This window comes from Limulus polyphemus, unplaced genomic scaffold (genome assembly GCF_000517525.1).
Source record: "Limulus polyphemus unplaced genomic scaffold, Limulus_polyphemus-2.1.2 Scaffold6115, whole genome shotgun sequence".
Classification (NCBI taxonomy): domain Eukaryota; kingdom Metazoa; phylum Arthropoda; class Merostomata; order Xiphosura; family Limulidae; genus Limulus; species Limulus polyphemus.
The window spans coordinates 15,195-34,941 of NW_013671725.1; the positions used below are offsets into that span (position 1 = coordinate 15,195).

Sequence of the window (19,747 nt, forward strand, 5' to 3'; positions counted from 1 at the left end):
AATTGTTAAAAGTAATACATTGATTTTCTTCATTTTAGTTTCTACTAAGCTTGAGTTTATACTGTCTAAAACATAACCAGATTTTAAGTTTTTGAATTTTCGACATAATTCTTATTAGAATATGGAGATATTTGAGCTTTGCTTCATAGGTGAACAGTATTTAAGTTTCTACTGATAAATACATTTTAAAATACAAAATTTATTTTAAAAAAATCTTTAATTTCATAATTGTTTACACAAAAACACATCTCACTATAGAAATATGAATACATCCAAATAAACTCTGTTCATGAGCAGCATTTTCCTGTAAAGATGTAGGTAAATGAATAAACCAAACAAAAGTGTCATAGTTATTTGACATTTTCATTTTTGCTCACTGGAGTAGCAAATAAATCATGGCATTCTAACAGTAAACTTTACAGGTCCCGATGAAGCTGAAGGAGTAGATATCATTTGTGGGGGTGGGCTTGCTGTCTGGTTGATCTGCTTACCAACTCCTTGGCTTCTAAGGAAGGATGGCTTAATCCCCCCAGACAAATAAGACTGGGGTCTGAAAAACAAGATATGCTTATTCGTACTCAATATGTTATTTTCATAAAACAAGTTACAAATAGGTATAACTAGAAATGAATATGATGTACAAGAAGTTTAAGGACAAGCTTAAAAGATAACTGATACTGGATGTGATATTTTACCAGCACAACTTATAGTTAATGATCACTCATTTATATATCTCTCTCTTTACATGGGGTTGGTCAAATTGACTGACCATGTGACCACTTTTTACTCGCTTAAAGTATTTATAGTTTGCTACGACTCACTTTTAATATAGTATGTGTATCTTCAGAAAATTGGGCATTTTTACACAAAAAAATCAGTCTTTTAATGAAGTAATTTTTTTAAAGTTTTGTCCATGAATATATCGAGTCTTTTTTTTTTTAAACAGTTTGAGTGCAAAGTGATTTTCATGTTAAAATTAAAAATACTTTTATTCATCTCAAATTTCATTTGCATAATCTCTAAAATCTCCTAAATACGTTTCAAACGTTTGTTTTTTGTAAAACTTTATATTTTACATTGTTTTTTCTCTACCCTAACTCTAAAAGGTTGGTCAAATTGACTGACCTCGTAACCACCAAAAAGAAAAAATCGAAATAAATTTAAATTGCCCTTTTTTTCTTTCTAGAATGACTTTATATTGTAATATGAAACTACATTAATTTATTCTAAGTAGCTTTAAACTCGTAACAGTATACATCTATTTATACTTCATTTTTATTGCCTGTTGAACCTTGTCATTATATGTTATAAATCACTTGGGAAATGTGGATCTCACATTATGCTATTGAATTACATTACCTACGAGCTACTTCAAGCTGCTCGAGTGCATGGCTCATGAAACGTTTTTATTATATTATTATTTTTTTCCCTAATCTAACTTTAGCTAACTTAAAGAGATTCATATTTTTTACATTTTAGATACTTTTATAATAATAAATAAATACACATGACCTGGACCTTCTTTTTCATTTGCTGTTGACTGTCGATGACAATTAACACTACTTTTTTTATACTAATGGTAGTAGTGCACTAAATAATTTTTATTTAATTAAATAATGCACCAAAAAACATAGAATAATAACATGCAAAAAACAGACAATGTTCCATAACTATAACAAATTTTCTGGCTTTCTAAATATGTGGCAAGAGCCGTTACAAAGACATCCATGCTGGTCAATATGTTTCCCGTGGGAATGAAGTTTGTACTAAAAGAGAAACTGACAATTCTCTGTTCAGAAAACAACATAATATTTCATTTGATAGATGAAAACCTTGGCTTTCTATAGGTTATAAATAATATAGAATTAAACATAAGAGAAAACTATTAACAAATCCTGAAAGAGAGGTGTAGCATTAGGGGGTCTAATTTTCTATTTGATGGCTCTGTAACCAAACAAAATTGAAGGCTATAAAAATTATGATTTATATGAGCAATGAAGATTTTGTAGTGAGTAATTTACATTAAATTTCGTACTTATTGGAAAGGTGGTGAATAAATTAGAGAAGAGGGAATGCCTAGAGAAAATATGTAACATTTCTCACACTAGGGGAAATTCAGGATTTTTTAAAAATATTGCCTTATAAAATTAAGAACTTAAAACTTATATGCTATTAAAATATGGATTATTAGCTACAAGTTTATGCCATAGTAATTGGTATAACATAAACAAAAAGTCGTTTAATAAAATTTTGAGTGTAAGTCACTAAATATCCTGTGACATGTGCAGTAAAGGATGGCCATGCAGATAAGGATATAAATACAAATCATAATTATTTGTCTGGTGTCACATCATCATTAATTGTTGTGAGAAACTGGCTGAATTAATTTTGAAAAATTTGGAAGAAGAACTCATGGATATGAATTCAGACAAGTGGATTTAATTTTTAGATGTGGAGCCAATACCTCCCTCATCACAGGTATTTCATACAAATGGCTCATGTGCTATAGCCATTTTAGTTTTACTCCTTGCTAATGCCTTAATAACAAGCTTAATAAATTCTAATTGTATCATCTGAAGATGCTACAATATTTAAAAAGGTTTCAAAAATGTGATCATTATTTAAATTCTTTGGATAAAGTTATTTTTTAACTTATCTAGATATATACTAGGGGGAAATGTGTTTTATCTAGGGGTGTGAGATATTCTATAGTACCATGAAGAATTTGATATTATGATTATCTGACTTTTTTTTATTAACTATTATCAATAAAACTCAAAATTTATGTTTACCCACCTTGTAACAAAACCTTAAATAATATTAGACAGATCTCAGTAGCCATGCTCACTTGGCATTACATTCCTATAATTTTGGAGGCAAAGACATTTTAATATCAGCAAAGGAGAGAAGATAGCAATAGACACACTTAAATCAAACAGTAATCTTGTTATTACTAAACCAGACAAAGGAAAAAGGTGTGGTTATCTTGTATAAACAAAACTACACTGACAAAGTAACACAGCTAATAAATAACACTACTACATATATAAATCACTGAAACTTCCCACTACTTCAAGAGAATACAAAATGATTGAATTCTTCCTAAATTCGAAGAAAACTAATGCCTTAGATGTTAATACTTACAATAATATTATACAAGTCACTTCCCACACAGAAACTCTTTATAGGCTACCTAGGATTTCAATTATTAACTGTCAAAATATTTTTGTAATGAACTTAGATTTAATAATTACACATTAACAAAAATGTTTGATTTTTATAATAATGATAGAAACTTGAGGACTGATGATGTATATTTATCCAGTCTAGATCATCCAGGATGGCAAATAGGCAGCATGAAATGAACTTTTTTTAATGGCACACATAGGGATAATGAAGGCAAGTTTTTGAAAAAAAAAGAAAACAGATATAAGAATCTATGTTTTCAGTTTGAATACTTACTAATTGTAAAAAGGTATTTTGAACAATACATAAAATGCTCACAGAAAAGGTATTGAACAGAAGGTGTACATAACTTGCCAATTAAAAAAAAATGTATGCAATCAAATTCTTTATTAAAGTATGTGAACTCTTCAAACAATATAACTGGAGCCAGTTTTGAAATTGCAAATGGAATAGCAAAGCAAGGTAAGCCATTTAGTGATCATGAATATATATCACTTTTTATTATGGCATACTATTTAAATCCTATCTGTCATCCTGGTCTAAATGTTGATCTTCTGTTTACTTATAGATGAGACTATTGGCCTTTGTGTGTTTAGGCCTTTGTTTTCAAAGACAATGAGAGTGTTAATGGACTTAGAAGCTTTTTATTCAACTGATGAAGATTGCCATGAAAAACTGTTTTTCAGATCAATGGCAAGTTTTATGAACAGATCGATGGAGTCAGTATGGGGTCTAGGTTAACATTATAAATGGTTAATGTTTTCATGAGAATGGTGGCTGATGGATTGTCTTACTGAGTTCAAATCTCTTATTCATAATTGCTATGTTGATTACTCATTTGTAATTCTAAAAAATGAAGATCAATTAGTGAAATCTGTAGAATTCACAAATTGTAGCCATAATAAGTTCACTTGTGTATGCCAACAATGTTTTGCTCTTCCTTTTCTTGACACAGGTGTTCAACACATAAGGATATTTTAATGTCAGTTGTTATCAGAAACCCACCCACACCAAACTATACAACTACTTTGACAGTTTGTTTGTTAAAAAAAACTTTGTGAAATATCTTACATCTTGTGCATACAGAATCACTGTCCTATAAGCCATTACAGCCAGGGTTACTCAAATTAAAATCCATTTTAAAACTTAATGCCTTTCTGAGCAACTTTATAGATTCTATTATCAATATAACCATCTTTATCCAGGTCATTGAACTATGACTTACAAAACTATGAGTAATGATTTCATGATGTACAGGCTTACACATGCTAATATTGAAGAAGAAATTAAGTGTCATAATCAACAGAGTTTAAGCAAAAGTTACTTCAATGTGTGTTTAGACCTCTACTGAGAATTATAGATTTTTTCAAGTTTAAAGATCAAATCCATTTCTCCCAACAGTTTTGTGTCATTTATGAATTCTGTTGCCTAACGTGTGAGGGTGCCTACATCAGCTCGACTATCAGATCATTTGAAAAAACACTAATCCTAGGTTTAAGGACAATTCAAGCATTTTTTTGCATAGTAAATGTGATGTGGTCCCATCCCCCAATATATTCAAAATAATTGGTAAAGCTAAAAACAAGGCTATGCTATGGGTGAAGGAGATGTTTCCAATTCTTAAAACAAAACCAAGATTAAACAATCAACAAACCACTATTAAACTTTTACTCATAATCTAAGTATTTGGATCAAATATTTTGTTCTTTTATAATTTAATTGTGGAATAAGAAAACTGCACTGAAGCATCTTGTAGTGTAAATCTTCCATCACCACATTTGTACTTGTAAGACAGCTGAACTGCATAAAAATGTTATGGTTTCTAACCCATGGAGTCACAGACTATGGGGATGGCTAGAGGCATGCAAAGTTAACATAGATCATAAACAATTCTCTGTAATAGTGTCATTATGTATTTTATATAACAGAAATGAAACAATGAAATACTAAAAGGTTTGAACTGTCTCAAGTCAGTTGACTGTTCTCTTTTCAAGACTGTATCAAAAACTCTTTAGGATCATAATCTGTACAGCATGAGGACTTCATTTGTACCATTTTGAAATTTTACACTTTTTCAGAAGAACCTGGATGAAATGTAGCATGAGAATTTTTCTGAACTCATAAGTCTTTAATGTCATTTCAGAATTTTTTTGACTCTATTTAATAAGCAGATTTTATCCACATGTTTATAGTTATAAAATAAAGATTTTTTAAAACAACATAAAATTTGGATATAGAAGACTGTTTAGATATGAAAGCACATGTTTTGTTCTATGTTATGTGATTCTATGATTGTTTTGTTCTGTGATAATTTGTTGGGTGTAATTATTTACATAGTTCTCACTTTTAACTGTCATAACATTAGACACTAGGTACAACATCAATTCACAATTACCTAACTAAAGCATGTCTTATCTTTAAAAAGTTGAAAAAATTAAATATCTTAATAGCTCAAAAATAGGTGCTTCACAGTTTCAGAGGTGACTTTATTATTTTAATTGTTGTGATGAATTGAATAGTTATCATATAATTATTGATTAAAGTTTCACTTCTGTTTTAGAATTCATAAAGCCAAAAATTTATGAGAAGTTTTCTTTGTGGATTTATGCCAGAAGTAATTTTATGGAGAGAAAGTAAATTATTTACAAAGAATCAAATTTCCAAAACAAACAAACTGTATTATTTGTTTAGTTGAATTTGAATGGATAAATCTAGACTACGACATTTCACTACTAATGTAAACACCGAGAAAATGTTTTAACTTTCAACTATATTATATAGTAAAGTGAAACAGTGGCCATTCAACTACTTAAAAAATAAATTGAAACTGTTATGGTTCTTGTGTCAGAAGAAAGCTATCTACAACTATTGCGAGAGGCACAATTATTTTCATGAGAAAAACTACATATTGTTGAAAATATCTGAAGTTGAGTTGAACACTAGATGACAATCCTAGGGGTTACACTAACTGGCTTTGACCCCTCATGTGGAGACCAGCTACCTGCCTCACAGGAGTGGAAGAGAGCATCTTTACTGGTGTTATACCACCAGTGGACATCTGGATGTATGTTTTCCTACTGATATCCCATCTTTTGTTTTGCTAGCTACAGCATACATTACTTTATTTTCCAGCAAATCCTATTTCTTCTGAAAGTCAGTAAAGATCTTCCATGATTGCCACTTTCATACTACTGTTGCAGAGAAGGTCAATATCCTTCCATTAGAGTTGTGCTGAATGTAATAAAGGAGGTTCTCTGAAAGATTGCCGGTTTCCTCATTTCACTGCATGTCATGGCACACAAATTCAGGTGATGGTCTTAGTATGCAGTTTCTTTACTTTCTGCCATCCATCTGGAAACCATGAAATTTAAGTAGTACTGCCTGTCACGTCTAAAAGCTTTCAAAGTACACTTTGTTAGAAAACTGGCCTTACCTTGAAGGTTTTACCACCTCTGTTTTGCTTTCAGGGAGAAGACTGCACTGCATAGGGTTACCTAACATAACAATATGTAAAGATACATGTACAATCTGACTAGATACTAACAAATGTTAATATTATAACATACTGTATCAAATTAAACTAAAAACGTGAAAGACCATGTATAAGATACTAACAAATATTAACTTCAACTACAAAGTCATGTACAACATGAAAGACCATGTGTAAAATACTAACAAATATTAAGTTTCAACTACCAAGTCATGTACAACATGAAAGACCATGTGTAAGATACTAACAAATATTAAGTTCAACTACCAAGTCATGTACAACATGAAAGACCATGTGTAAGATACTAACAAATATTAAGTTCAACTACCAAGTCATGTACAACATGAAAGACCATGTGTAAAATACTAACAAATATTAAGTTCAACTACCAAGTCATGTACAACATGAAAGACCATGTGTAAGATACTAACAAATATTAAGTTCAACTACCAAGTCACATAAAACATGAAAGACCATGTGTAAAATACTAACAAATATTAAGTTCAACTACCAAATCACATAAAACATGAAAGACTATGACCAGATACTAGCAAATGTTAATAGCTACATCAAGTATATATATATATGAACAAGTCATGTGTAATGAAAGACCATGTACCACATAACAACAAAACTCTTACTATGCCAAAATACCTAGCAATAACATTACGCAATATCATCACATCCAGCCGAGTTTCTGTGTTGTGCAATTCAAAGTTAATCAATTTATGCAATGATTGTTGGCTAATAGAACAAATTTATGTTTATTGGAGGTTTTCTTTAAGTTATTTTATTTTATTTCTTTAATATTATTTATGTGAAACATGGAACCCTCGAAACTTTTTTTGTAATGAAGCACTTGCTATTATTAAATTGTGTAAATATCTAAGTACTAGAAAAGTAATGGTTCAAAATTTACCATCAAGAGGACAGTTGTGGTACACCTGACAGGCTCGGACAGCATCTTCTTTTCTAGAGTATGTAACTATGGCTGTTCCTTGGTGCAAAATTGCTGCTTTAAGAACAGGTCCTATATCTCCAAACAATTCCTGTAAAAATAAGGTCAAAATACAGTTTAAGAACATGGACTGTAATTTCAGAATTCCTGCAGCATTAAGATCAAAACTGTTGCTTTAAGAATGGGCACTTTATTTTACAAACAGTTCTTGCAATAATGTTAATGTCAGTATTTAAAATATAATTATTTTTCACCAGTTGTCAAAATTAAAGGCTTTTTCTTATAATTCTTGATAGTATAAATATATACTGTGTTGATTTTGGGCTGAGGATTTTTCTTCAGTAAGTGTCTGCAACTTCTTGATGATAAATTCAATGACATACACACACTTCACTTGTTTTCAAAATAATATATATATTTGGAACCAGTTAAACGTATGTACAACAAATTCTTCACACTATAGAGATTATAGGCATATCATAAACACTATTTATATATATATATCTTCTTCTTGTCAAAAGTCCACTTAGGCCTATTCAGTTACTTTAGAATTTCAGTTGACAAGCTGAACCACCTTCTCTATTACTACTGCACTAGTATTCTGTGTGTGATTCACTTACAATTGTGGTGCTAGTTACCATAATTATTTGGTCTTCTTTCTTCTAAATATCCTCTGTTCTATTTGTCAAAGTGCACTCAGGCTGATTCAATTACTTTAGAACCATGTTTTGACAGAATAAATTATTATTCTTATCTCCTTTCCTACTATTAGTTTTACTCTAACATATTAAATGTTAGACCTATGTTAATCGAAAGGCTTATCACTTCTACAATAATTAACTTCATGCAAAAACTTTTCCTTGCCTGTAACTTTACTCTCTTTTGCCATTGTCTGTCTGCTGTTTCTGCTCATCTCATGCTACTTATATGTTTGTCACTTAATCATCTGTCTACCTTCTAGAAATCTCTATATTCTTAACATTATGTATTGCACACGACATTCATAGTCTCAACATCAATGACTTATAAACACAATTTCTACACTCATCTGCTTTTAACTCTTATAAAACTATTATAATAAAAACTAAACAATAATAAAATATTCACTCACAGAAATAAATTAATCAATAATATCTAAATAAAACAGTCTTTTATATCATGGCAGTTAAAATGCAGCTTTTAGAACAGGATCCGTATATCTAAACCATTTCTGCAAAACTGAAGAAACTTTAATGTAGTAACTTATGTAAGGTTTGTATTTCTAACAGCAAGCTTCTTGCATTTGATTCAGCCTTCTCATTTTATTGATAACTGGGCTCTCTTTGATGTACAGTTGTTTTTTCATCACCTGCTGTTCTGATTACACTGAAATTGTTGGAAGTCCCATTTTTTTCATATACTGTCACAGTGCGAGACATGGTTGAACAACTAAGAGTTTTGGTACCATTGTGTTCTTTTGCACGATCTAGAATGAAATGAGTCATTGACCCTACATTGATGTACTTACTTTCCAGATACTGGTATATATAAATTACCTTTGATTTGTTGATCAAATCAGTTTTGTTCTTAAAATTTAAATATTTTTATCCTCATAGTTGGTTTGAATAAAATCATTAGTTTGATTTGTAGGAATGCCTTTATAATTAGATATATTATTTCTTATTTGATTTCCAATCCATACATACCTGTAAGGAGAAATAGTATATAAATCATTTTCTCACGTTTTTCTATAGGCTGTTTCATAGGGGTGTTAGTGTTCATAAAAACTTGCATTGTATTTGTGAATGTGGTGAGGAAACAGTTTTTCATCAAAATCTTTTTTTTTTCCTCTTATGTGTTCAGCATTTTTAAAAAACTCTTGTTCATGCTGGACAACTGAAATGATCTATGCAATAAAACTTTCATAAAGTTTCCTTTGTCTTTTGGTAGAGTAAAACTATTAAAGTTTATTTATAATCCTGAGAATGTAAGTTTATGATAGTTTCCAATACCAAAAAGTTTTTCCCTTGTTCAGTACTATGATTCTTGCTTGAGAAAAGGCTTATACAGAGGAAAGTATGGTCTGTATCCATCCAGGAAGTTACTGGACGATTTTGAGCTGCTAGCACTGATCTTCATCATTATGCAGTCCATTAGAAATTCTTTCCAATACTGAGTTGTCTACAAAATGTCAAACAGGAATTTCTTTCTATTTCAAAGGTAAATTTTTATATATTTTAATACTTGCTGTTCAGATAATAGGTGAATTCAGGAATGTGTTCTTTTTTATGAAAGACAACTAAAGTATTATCTATGTAAGATTTCTAGACAGGTTTCTAACCATTTCTTTTTGTGATAATGCATAAAATATTTGCTATCTGAGTGTTAGACTTGAACCCATGCTGAACCTGTCTTTCTGCTTGTATAATTTCTCCACTGAACAGGAATTGTGATTTTTTTTGGTAGCCATTTCTAATCATTTCTTTAAAATATTTTAATGTAGTCTCTGTTCTTCATTTTCTTTAGTATTAGAATCAATCTGTGGGATATGTTTTCTTTTCTTCATTATACATTAAGTCCAAATAGATGACTATGGTTTCATTTATAAAGATATTAGTGAACAGTGATTCAATATCCAAAGTTGCCATTGCTACATCTTCAAAGTAAAATCTCTTGATTTTATTTGTAAATTCAAAACTATCCTTTAACACAAGTTCATCTGTTGTGAATCTTTGCAGTTGTTTCTTTAAATATTTGATTAAAAACAGTCAATAACCGAGACAATATATCTCATGAGGCAATCTTTTTTTTATGGATTCTGGGTAACCTATACAGGATTGTGAACCATAATAAACGGCTCCACATCAAAGATAGCTTACTTATTAAGAACGTGAGGCCCAGGCTGAATCAAAATGAATGTGCAACAGTTCTGGCAAACATAAGAAAAAGGCCTAAATTTCCAAATAATTTCTACAACATTAAGGTTACAATGCATTTTTAAGAATATGACCTGTATCTCCAAACATTTCCTTCAATATTAATATGAAGAAGCTACCTTAAGAAAATAGTGTATATTCCAAAAACATCCCTGGAATCACACATTATCAGTCCTGGTTGTCAACTTAACAATTAATGTAATCAATAGTTTGTAAGCTATTCATTTATATATATATATAAACACACACACAATGTGACTACACATGTGCCTACTTTTAAGTGACCACAACTTTACACACACACACAGAGCAAAAAACAGTATATAATAAACATAATTACACAAGTACCACATATACATACTTATATATGTTGATAACTCTATATTTATATCACAGCTAAAGAACAGACACTGTATTTCCAAACAATTCCTGCAGCAATAAGGTAAGAAAATGAAGCTTTAAGAGATCCTAGTTAAATAAAATTTCTTATTGAAGCAATCATGTAATATCACAAATTTTATCATTCAAACTTTTGAAGCATTATCCTCTAGTATTGTTACCATGTTATTCCTTGCAGTCATGAAAATTAATGTAAGCTACCTGTTTGTCCTATCACTGTTTACACTTTTTTAAAGCATTATCATCCAGTATTGTTATATTTTAAAGTTAAAAAAATATTAGTTTAAGCTACCTGTTTGTCCTACCATTTTTCATACATTTAAAGCATTATCCTTCAGGACTGTTACCTTTTATCTTTTACAGTCAAGAAAATCTTTGTAAGCTAACTGTTTGTACTAGCATTGTTTACATAATTTACTGATGACTTACCATAACGGACAACCCTATTTTACAGGAAATTCATAAAAATGAAATATTCACATGCAGTTTAAGAATATTCTATATCAAATGGTAATCATGTTTTTATATTTTCAATAAAAAAAAGGCACATTTTTATGTACATGTATTTGATGCTACGTGCAATACTCATATAGCTATATACAGTAAGCTTCCATTGCAAGAGCACCCTTGTTTCTAAGTTTGGGCATTATACAAATCATAAGATCAAATTTCCCCACCTGAGTGAGATTTAGTGTGTGTGATCATTACTCCAACATTATCAAATGGTTTCTGTTAATAACAGAAAAAAGAAATTTGACTGACCTCGTAACCACATACAAAAAATCAAAATAAATATAAATTACCTTCCTTTTCTTTCTAGAATGACTTCAAATGTAGCATGAAACTGCATTCATTTAGCCTAACTAGCTTTAAGCTTGTAAAATTATATACCTATTTATTATTAAGTTTTATTGTCTTTTTGATTGCTCTTTGAACAGTGTCTAACTACTAATCGAGCCATTATAAGTTGTAAATCACTTGGGGAATGTGCAGCTCACATTACACTATTGAATTACATTACCCATGAGCTACTTCGAGCTGCTCGCATGCGTGTCTCATGAAATATTTTTATTATATTATTATTATTTTACCTAATCTAACCTTAACCACCCTAAAGAGATCTCCTTTTTTACATTTTAGTTAACGTTTATAATACTAACTAAAGAATAAACATAAAAAAAAACAATAAAGTACTTACCCCAGTATTCTTTTTTTTTGTTCTCAACTATCGATGACAGTTAACCCTACTTTTTTTAAACTAATGGTAGTAGCGCATTAAATAATTCTTATTTAATTAAATAATGCACCAAAGAACATAGACTAATAACATGCAAAAAGCAGACAATTTTCTCTAACAATCACAACTTTTCTGGCTAATTATGCTAAAAAAGCCATTACAAATGCAGCCAAGGTAGTCATTGTGATTCTCGTGGGAACCAAAGTTGAATTAGAAGTGAAATTTACAATTCTGTGTTCAGAAAATGTTATACAGTAAGTCATTTGATAGATGAAAACCTTCATTTTCTATTGGTTATAGGTAATATATAGTTAAGCGTAAGAGTAAAGTATTATCCAATCCTGAAAGAGAGAATGTGACACGTGGGTGTGGCAGGAGGCGTCTGATTTTCTACTTGATAGCTCTGTAACCAAACAAAATTGAAGGCTATAAAAATTATGGTTTGTCTGAACAATGATGATTTTATAGTCAGTAATTTATGTTGAATTTTGGAGTTGCCAGGGTGTGGGTGGGTGGATAAAATAGAGATGACAAGATACCTAGAGAAAATGTGTCACGTGTGTCACACTAGGGGAAATTAAGGATTTTTTTAAATATTGCCTTATAAAATTAAGAACTTAAAACTTGTATACTATTAAAATATGGTATAACATAAACAAAAATTAGTCTAATAAAATTTTGAATGTAAGACACTAAAACTTTGTGTCATGCACAGTAAAGGATACCTGGGACAAGATGGTAAAGTCAGTTTTTGTTTTTAACTGGATTAGTGAACTTGTAGGATATTGATAGCTCCTCATGAAGCTGTAATTGTGAAATACTGAGATAATAAAGTTAAATTCAGGAGATATAGATCGTGATATTATTTATGTTTATAGAAATGTCTCATAATAAACTCCAGTTTGCATTAAACAAAGTTAAGAATAATTATTTTCAACAATAATAGTTAGATGCAAAGTATTGCAATTCTAGTAAACATCTTATTTACGATAGTGCTACTTAGATAATTATTTGACGCCGACCTTCATGTCATCTTCTGTGACTAATGGAAGGTTAGATACTACAATTGTATGACCTTCTTCTGTGGGTAGAGTAGCTGGCTCTATTCTGTCTTTGACGTTCTTTCTTCCTGCTAGTGCTGAATAAGTGTAGGAAGTACTCATGCTCTAATAAAAAATAAGAAAAATACACCGTAATTAAACACTTTTGTAAATTACTTCTGAGTACAATAATCAATAGTAGTGTACAGCTGATTTGGTAGTTCTTCTGAATGATGAGTAAAGTTGATTAAAGTAAAAATAAATAAACAGTTTATGTTAAAATAAATAAAGAATAATTATGTCTTACTAATCATTACTCTAATTCTGATTTGTAAATGAACCAAACAAAATTGATAGAAATTACAACTTAATCTAGTTCACACAATGTCAGCAATTGTTCACGTAATTTGATGATATAAATAGCATCTCACCCATTACTAATCCTGTTGTATTCCATTTAACCTGACGAGCCCTGTTATCTGGCAAAAGGCCTCATCAGCACTGGATATAGCATATACAATGTGGTTGACACATTGTTATAAACTTTTTTTTTACATTCAGTCATAAGTTCTTAGAATTATTACACATTTATTTTATCATTACTGTAAATCTTCTAAAATTATCAGCTTGTAACACTTTGGTGACATGATTTTGCATATTTTACACCTAAACTTGATTTAAATAAGGAGTCTTGAATATCCACAATTAATACCTCTCTTACAATATCAAATTATAAAGAATTGTGAGAATATTATATGATAACAAAGTGGTATTATGTTTGTCAATAAAATCTGCTTTTCAAGATAAGAAATGGTAAGTTTCACTACTAGTTACCATACATGAAATATGTGTTGAGAAAAACAACAATAACCATTATAAACAAACTACACAAGTGAGAGTATTTCCTTAAGGTCTTATTCACGTGATCCTAAAATGTTTAAATTATTTCATTTTCTATTTTTGATAGCTAGGTAGGATATGGAAGCTTCAACTTTTATTTTTCTACAAAAAATCTATGTTAATAAGTCCTATAACCAAAATGCTTTTGAAAATGAACCTTTTTTCATCAGGGTCATATTGTTTTAAATTGACTTTTTGAACCTATATATAACCTTATGAATAAAATTTGAATTATGTTTTTGAACAACCATTTTGTCTTGTATAACTGTAGCAGTGAACATAAAAAGTTGATCATTCTGATCAAGTACTGTTGACAAAATACACATTCTGCTACGGTAATTTAATTTTACAAAATGGTTAACTAGAATACATTTTCAAGCATACATGTATAACCATGCAAAAATTCTAATTTCTGCATTCTTATATTAAGAAAAAAAATCACAGGAGAAACTCTTCAACAACAATTAAGACAAACTATTAAACTGATGTTATTTTTGTAATATACAGCCCTAGTAATAAAAGCTGTGTCAAACTTTTTATTAAGTTATCAGCAATTAATCCTTAGTGTTGTTCTTAATGAAAGTTTACATATACCGAAAGTGTATTTCTGGTAATACTTACCTCCACTCCCACTTTAGCCTTATCCTGACGAAAGTTACTCTTCTTTTCCCGTCTGAGCATTCATATGAATTCTGCCTCACTTGCTACAGTCTTTATATCTCACTATATTGCCCATAGTGATATAAATATTGTGACTCCCTATGCCTACATCAATGTTCCCTCTATACCCAATCCATATATATGTTCTTCCTTATTCCCTTTTTCGAAACTAGCAAGATTATCAGACCAGAACACCAGCTATCATGAGGAAGAAGGGCGGTATAGTGTGAGATGAGTAAGTATTATCAGAAATACATTTTTGGTATAGGAAAATGTAAACTTCTCAAACACTTTAGCTAGAATTCAATATCGACAAGGTAGAGGGGCCACAAAGCGTCTGCATAGAAAAAACAGGTGAGCAAAATATGAGATATAATAAGGAACACTAATGGGGGTTGTCACTAATTCTGAAACACGTATGCTTGTCACTCAGAGAAAGTGAAATCTCAATGAGAGCAGTAAAGTCTGACCAGCTACAGAATCAATATTGTTCATTACTACAAGATTCATCCAGGCCCCAACCACACAGACGAGGTTTCACATCTCATCGTTGGAATTATAGGGCTGTGGATACAAAGTTAAATCCTAGATGAAGTGGCTAGGGCATGGGGGCCACAATATGATATAATTGTATAATAGGAACCTGACCTCAAAGTTACAGAAAGTTGCATCTTGATCCACCAGAATTATGAAGATAAAGAAGGCAACACCAAAGTGGACAAACTGTAATTTCAACCTGAAGAAGCACAATATGCAACAAACTGAACTCGGAATTATGGGCCCAGGCACCCAACCTGATAGTTACGGAATGTTGCAGGTGTGCCAATGGAATTGTGAAGGGAAGGCTAGAACACTCAACTGGTCAAGTCTTCCTCCCCAACCAGAAGAAGAACAGAATGTAACAAATTGAGCTGCCAGGTATATTGATATAAGTCAAACTTAATGAGATGAGACCCGAACAAATCTCTGCTCGTCCAGTGATGGACTAGAGTAAGCTATCTGAACTAAATGATGGATCTAATTTGTCAAAGTGACAGGGGATAAGTCATGTGATATCAAAGGATCCCAATGGACAAATAACCAGTAATGGGAGTCCCAACATGCTTCAGTGCACCCATGTAATATCAGAGAGCCCAAACAGGGCATAAAAAATACTCCAGATCCAAATATTCATATAAATGGAGGGAAGAAGAATAAGAGAAAAAGCCTTAACTCTTTCCCTAGCTGCTGCAGTTTTAGGTAAAAAGAACCTGTTTGGATACTACAGAACATAGTTGGAATGGTACATTATTCTGTGAACACGAAAGGCAAACACATCTAAATGTCGATGCCGCTGGCCAATAACAGAAGAAAGCGTTTTAATAAGGACACCACTCTAGATATCAATTCCTGATGATGTGTCATGAACTACATAAACACCTGGCATGAAGTTGAAGAACACCAACTGCTGGATAAAAACGTCTGACCAAGGCTGATGTAAGAGAGATGGCCAGAGAGAGATGAAGGTTGACACTCCTAAAAATATTGGAGGAGTGGAAACAAGGGCTGATCCAGCCAATATGGTGCCACCAGAAAAACCTGACAGGACATGGACAGAATCAGTGCCAGAACCTTAAAGAGTAGATGATTCAGAAGGAATACATGAAGATGACAACCTGTCCCTGGTTGAGAGCATCTACTCCCAAAACTAGAGGGTGAGGTACTGAGACCAGAAGGATGGGAGCTGAGAATTCTAGTGTGTACCAATGCTTAAACGGGCAAAGTAGAGAAACTTTCATAGGGATAAAGCTAAAGTGTGATTGGAGGTGTGTTTTGGAATAAGAATTTCCTTCACTATAAACGTTTATACTATCTGTGTCTGAGCTTGTTGTAAAGTTTGTGTATACCTATATAGAAACTTCATTTAAAAGACTGATAAAATACAAGAACTTTCACTAGATGAATCTCTTTTCTTCAGATAGTAATCTAAAGATTATTTTTATTTTTAACACATAAAGCATTCTACTTACTGGTACTTCATTTAATGGACTTAAATAGGATGCAGGGACTACATTTTGTGGACTTGAGAACTGTTTTTTTATTACATTTGAGGTACAAGGTATGTTCATCTGCTGTTTATCACCAAGCTGTACTGTGTTGGAAAAAAGAGACTTCTGGAAGGTAGGCTTAACCTTTGGCATTGGGGTTGAGATCTATGTAAAAAATAACACAGGTGAAATTAATTTAAAATAAAACATTAAAGCTTCATTTTTAGAATTTCTTAATTTAACAACAAAAGATTGTATTTTAAAAACTACAACATCCTTATAATGCAAGAACTTGTAATGCACTGGTGGTATCATATCTTAAAGATACAAGTTAAGAAACTGGTAAAAGATAAAACTGTAAAACTGAAACAAGAAACATGTTATAATCATGAACAAATTATTATAACTGATGGTTAACATGAAGGAGTATTTGCCTTCCACAACAGCAATTTTTTTTAAAAGATGATTATTACTAATAATATCACCATTTCTTTTCAGACTTTATATATATAGATATATATTAAAAAGACCACCAGGTTCAAAATACAAATATCTTTAGTTAGTTGGAAACATTTTCACAGCTAATCTCATACATAATATATATATAAATTACTATATATCCATAAAAATAACGTATGAATAAATAATAACTAAATACTTAAGAAATTTCCAAATTATTTATGAAATAACTTCCACATAATAATCTTTTTTTGTTGATTATCACAATACCAAAATGGAACACAGAAAAAGAAAGGTTCTGGTAACATACCATGAGTATTTAGAATACAATTGTAAAAATATTCAGAGCATTTTAATGGACTTTGATTTGGGTTTTAACATGAAACTTATGTTGATTCATTCTATATCTTAAATTTTCAGTTGGGCCAACAAAACATTCACAGCATATAGAAAAAGATCTTTTGATTTTAAACATAATGGTTTTACCTATGTTTCTAATAATTTTGGTATTAATAATATAACCTATATTACAGAGTTGACATCTTAGGTTATTACACTGAGTGACACCTTCTGGTCTATTTTCAATTTCATATTTATAACACAGTAAATGGTTCAAATGTTTTGGCCTTCTACAAGCTATAATAGCATTGGCTGTATTGTTGGCTATAGATATACAAGAATTGATCAAACTTTACACTCTTTGATTTTAACTTTTAATCCTGGGGTATATGTAGTGACAACTGGTAAACTTTCTGTTTTATTAGTAGCCTTTAGTCCATATAATTTGACACAAAATATACAGTTGTCAAATAGCCTTCTGGTTAATTTCTATTTCACAAAAGCATTTCTATTTCATTCAATCTAATATTTCTCATTTCTTTATTGTTAACAATCTGTTCAATTCTATATGCTAATGTATATGGGATTTCCTTTTGACATGTATAAAGTGGTTACTTCAAAAATCTAAGGAAGCATGGAGATTTGTCGGTTTATAAAAAATATCAGTTTCTAAAGAGTCATTTTCAATCACTATATCCAAATATTGTATAAATCAATAATACTTTTCGACAGTGAATTCAATATTTGGATCCTGATTATTTAAAACTGGACTAAAATTAAACCAGTTTAAATCTTCATTCTAAATAATAAAACAATCATCAATGTATCTGAACCAATGTTATGTCACATAAGGGCTAACATTTGACTCCATTCTAAGAAACCGATTACCAAAATAGTATATGTAAGTGCCGTTTTTGTACCCTTAGTGGTTACTGTTTCGCATCGAACTACAAAGACCAATAGCTACTAATAAGACAGAAATTTTACCAGTTGTCACTATATATATATATCCCAGGATTAAAAGTTAAAATCAAAAGTTTGATCAATTCTTGTACATCTATATCTGTAAGTAATGCCAATGTTATTGTAGCTTATAGACAGCCAAAACATTTGAACTGTTTACTATGTTATAAATATGAAACTGAAAATAGACAAGAAGGTATCATTCAGTGTAATAACCTTAGATGTTGACTCTGTAATCTAGGTTATATTATTAATACCAATATTATTATATATTAAATATTATATTATTTAATTAAATTAAAAGTGCCTATCAATATGACATAGCTATTTATTGTTATGTACTGACCACAGCTTGACTAATGGGTTTAGTAACTGTTATCTGAGAGTTGTTAATCAACACAGTTTTTTCATCATTCTGCACTTTCTTATTGGAATACTGAAAAAAAAAAGAGAGGAAAAAAATCAAAAATTGGAAGTTATAATTTTTCTAAATGAAAATGTATTTTCAATAGTTACTTCCCTCTACTGAGAAGATTAGCTTTTGTTGTTTGGTGTTGCCCTCTGTATGCAAACTTTTTCAGACACACTTACCACAAGCCTTGATCTGTTTGAATCAAAAGTTCCAGCACGTCTCTAATGCAAATCATCATGAGAGCACAATCACGTGACTCCCTCTATGCACCACTACTGAACTATCACTTCGAAGTTTGGTAGAAAATGTGAGCACTAAAACACTGTGGGGAGGACAGGTGGGAAGTGTGAGAAAAGGGAAGTACCTATCAGAAATACATTTTCATTTAAGAAAATTATAACTTCCAATAAGGTTCTCTTCCTCTGCTCACCAGATTAGCCAGGAACATCAATATGATCAGGAGGACCAGACATGGTGTAACATGAAGGGAGCACATCCACATGGGAGAGGATAGTATAGCAATGTGATTTTAAATAGAAATTAGAATCACTTAATTCCACAATAGAAAGTGGGCAAGTGAGGATGTGTCCCATGGTGCAGTGGCCAGGATGCAATGGACTGTACTTGGTAAGTCAACTATATCCAAAATCTCACTCGCTGGGTACCGACATCTTCGTGAGGGTTACATGAGGATCATACCATCTTCATCTCAAGTCCCAGAGTCAAGAGGGAACCTAACATTTGACCCCAGGAACTTACAGG

The 19,747-nt window shown here is 31.1% G+C and overlaps 1 protein-coding gene across 1 annotated transcript in view; it reads right to left on the reverse strand.

The window, feature by feature from the left end:
- Nucleotides 1-372: 372 nt before the first annotated feature.
- Nucleotides 373-19,747, reverse strand: part of LOC106473371 (polymerase delta-interacting protein 3-like) — a 36,933-nt gene continuing 17,558 nt past the window's right edge. Inside the window, exons 5-10 of the mRNA XM_013934055.2 lie at nt 18,920-19,009; nt 16,795-16,977; nt 13,208-13,351; nt 7,596-7,725; nt 6,620-6,680; nt 373-550 (exon numbers count right to left, since the gene is read on the reverse strand). Of these exons, the coding sequence (XP_013789509.1) occupies nt 394-550; nt 6,620-6,680; nt 7,596-7,725; nt 13,208-13,351; nt 16,795-16,977; nt 18,920-19,009 (765 nt within the window). The 3' untranslated portion in view covers nt 373-393. The remainder of the gene's footprint in view (nt 551-6,619; nt 6,681-7,595; nt 7,726-13,207; nt 13,352-16,794; nt 16,978-18,919; nt 19,010-19,747) is intronic.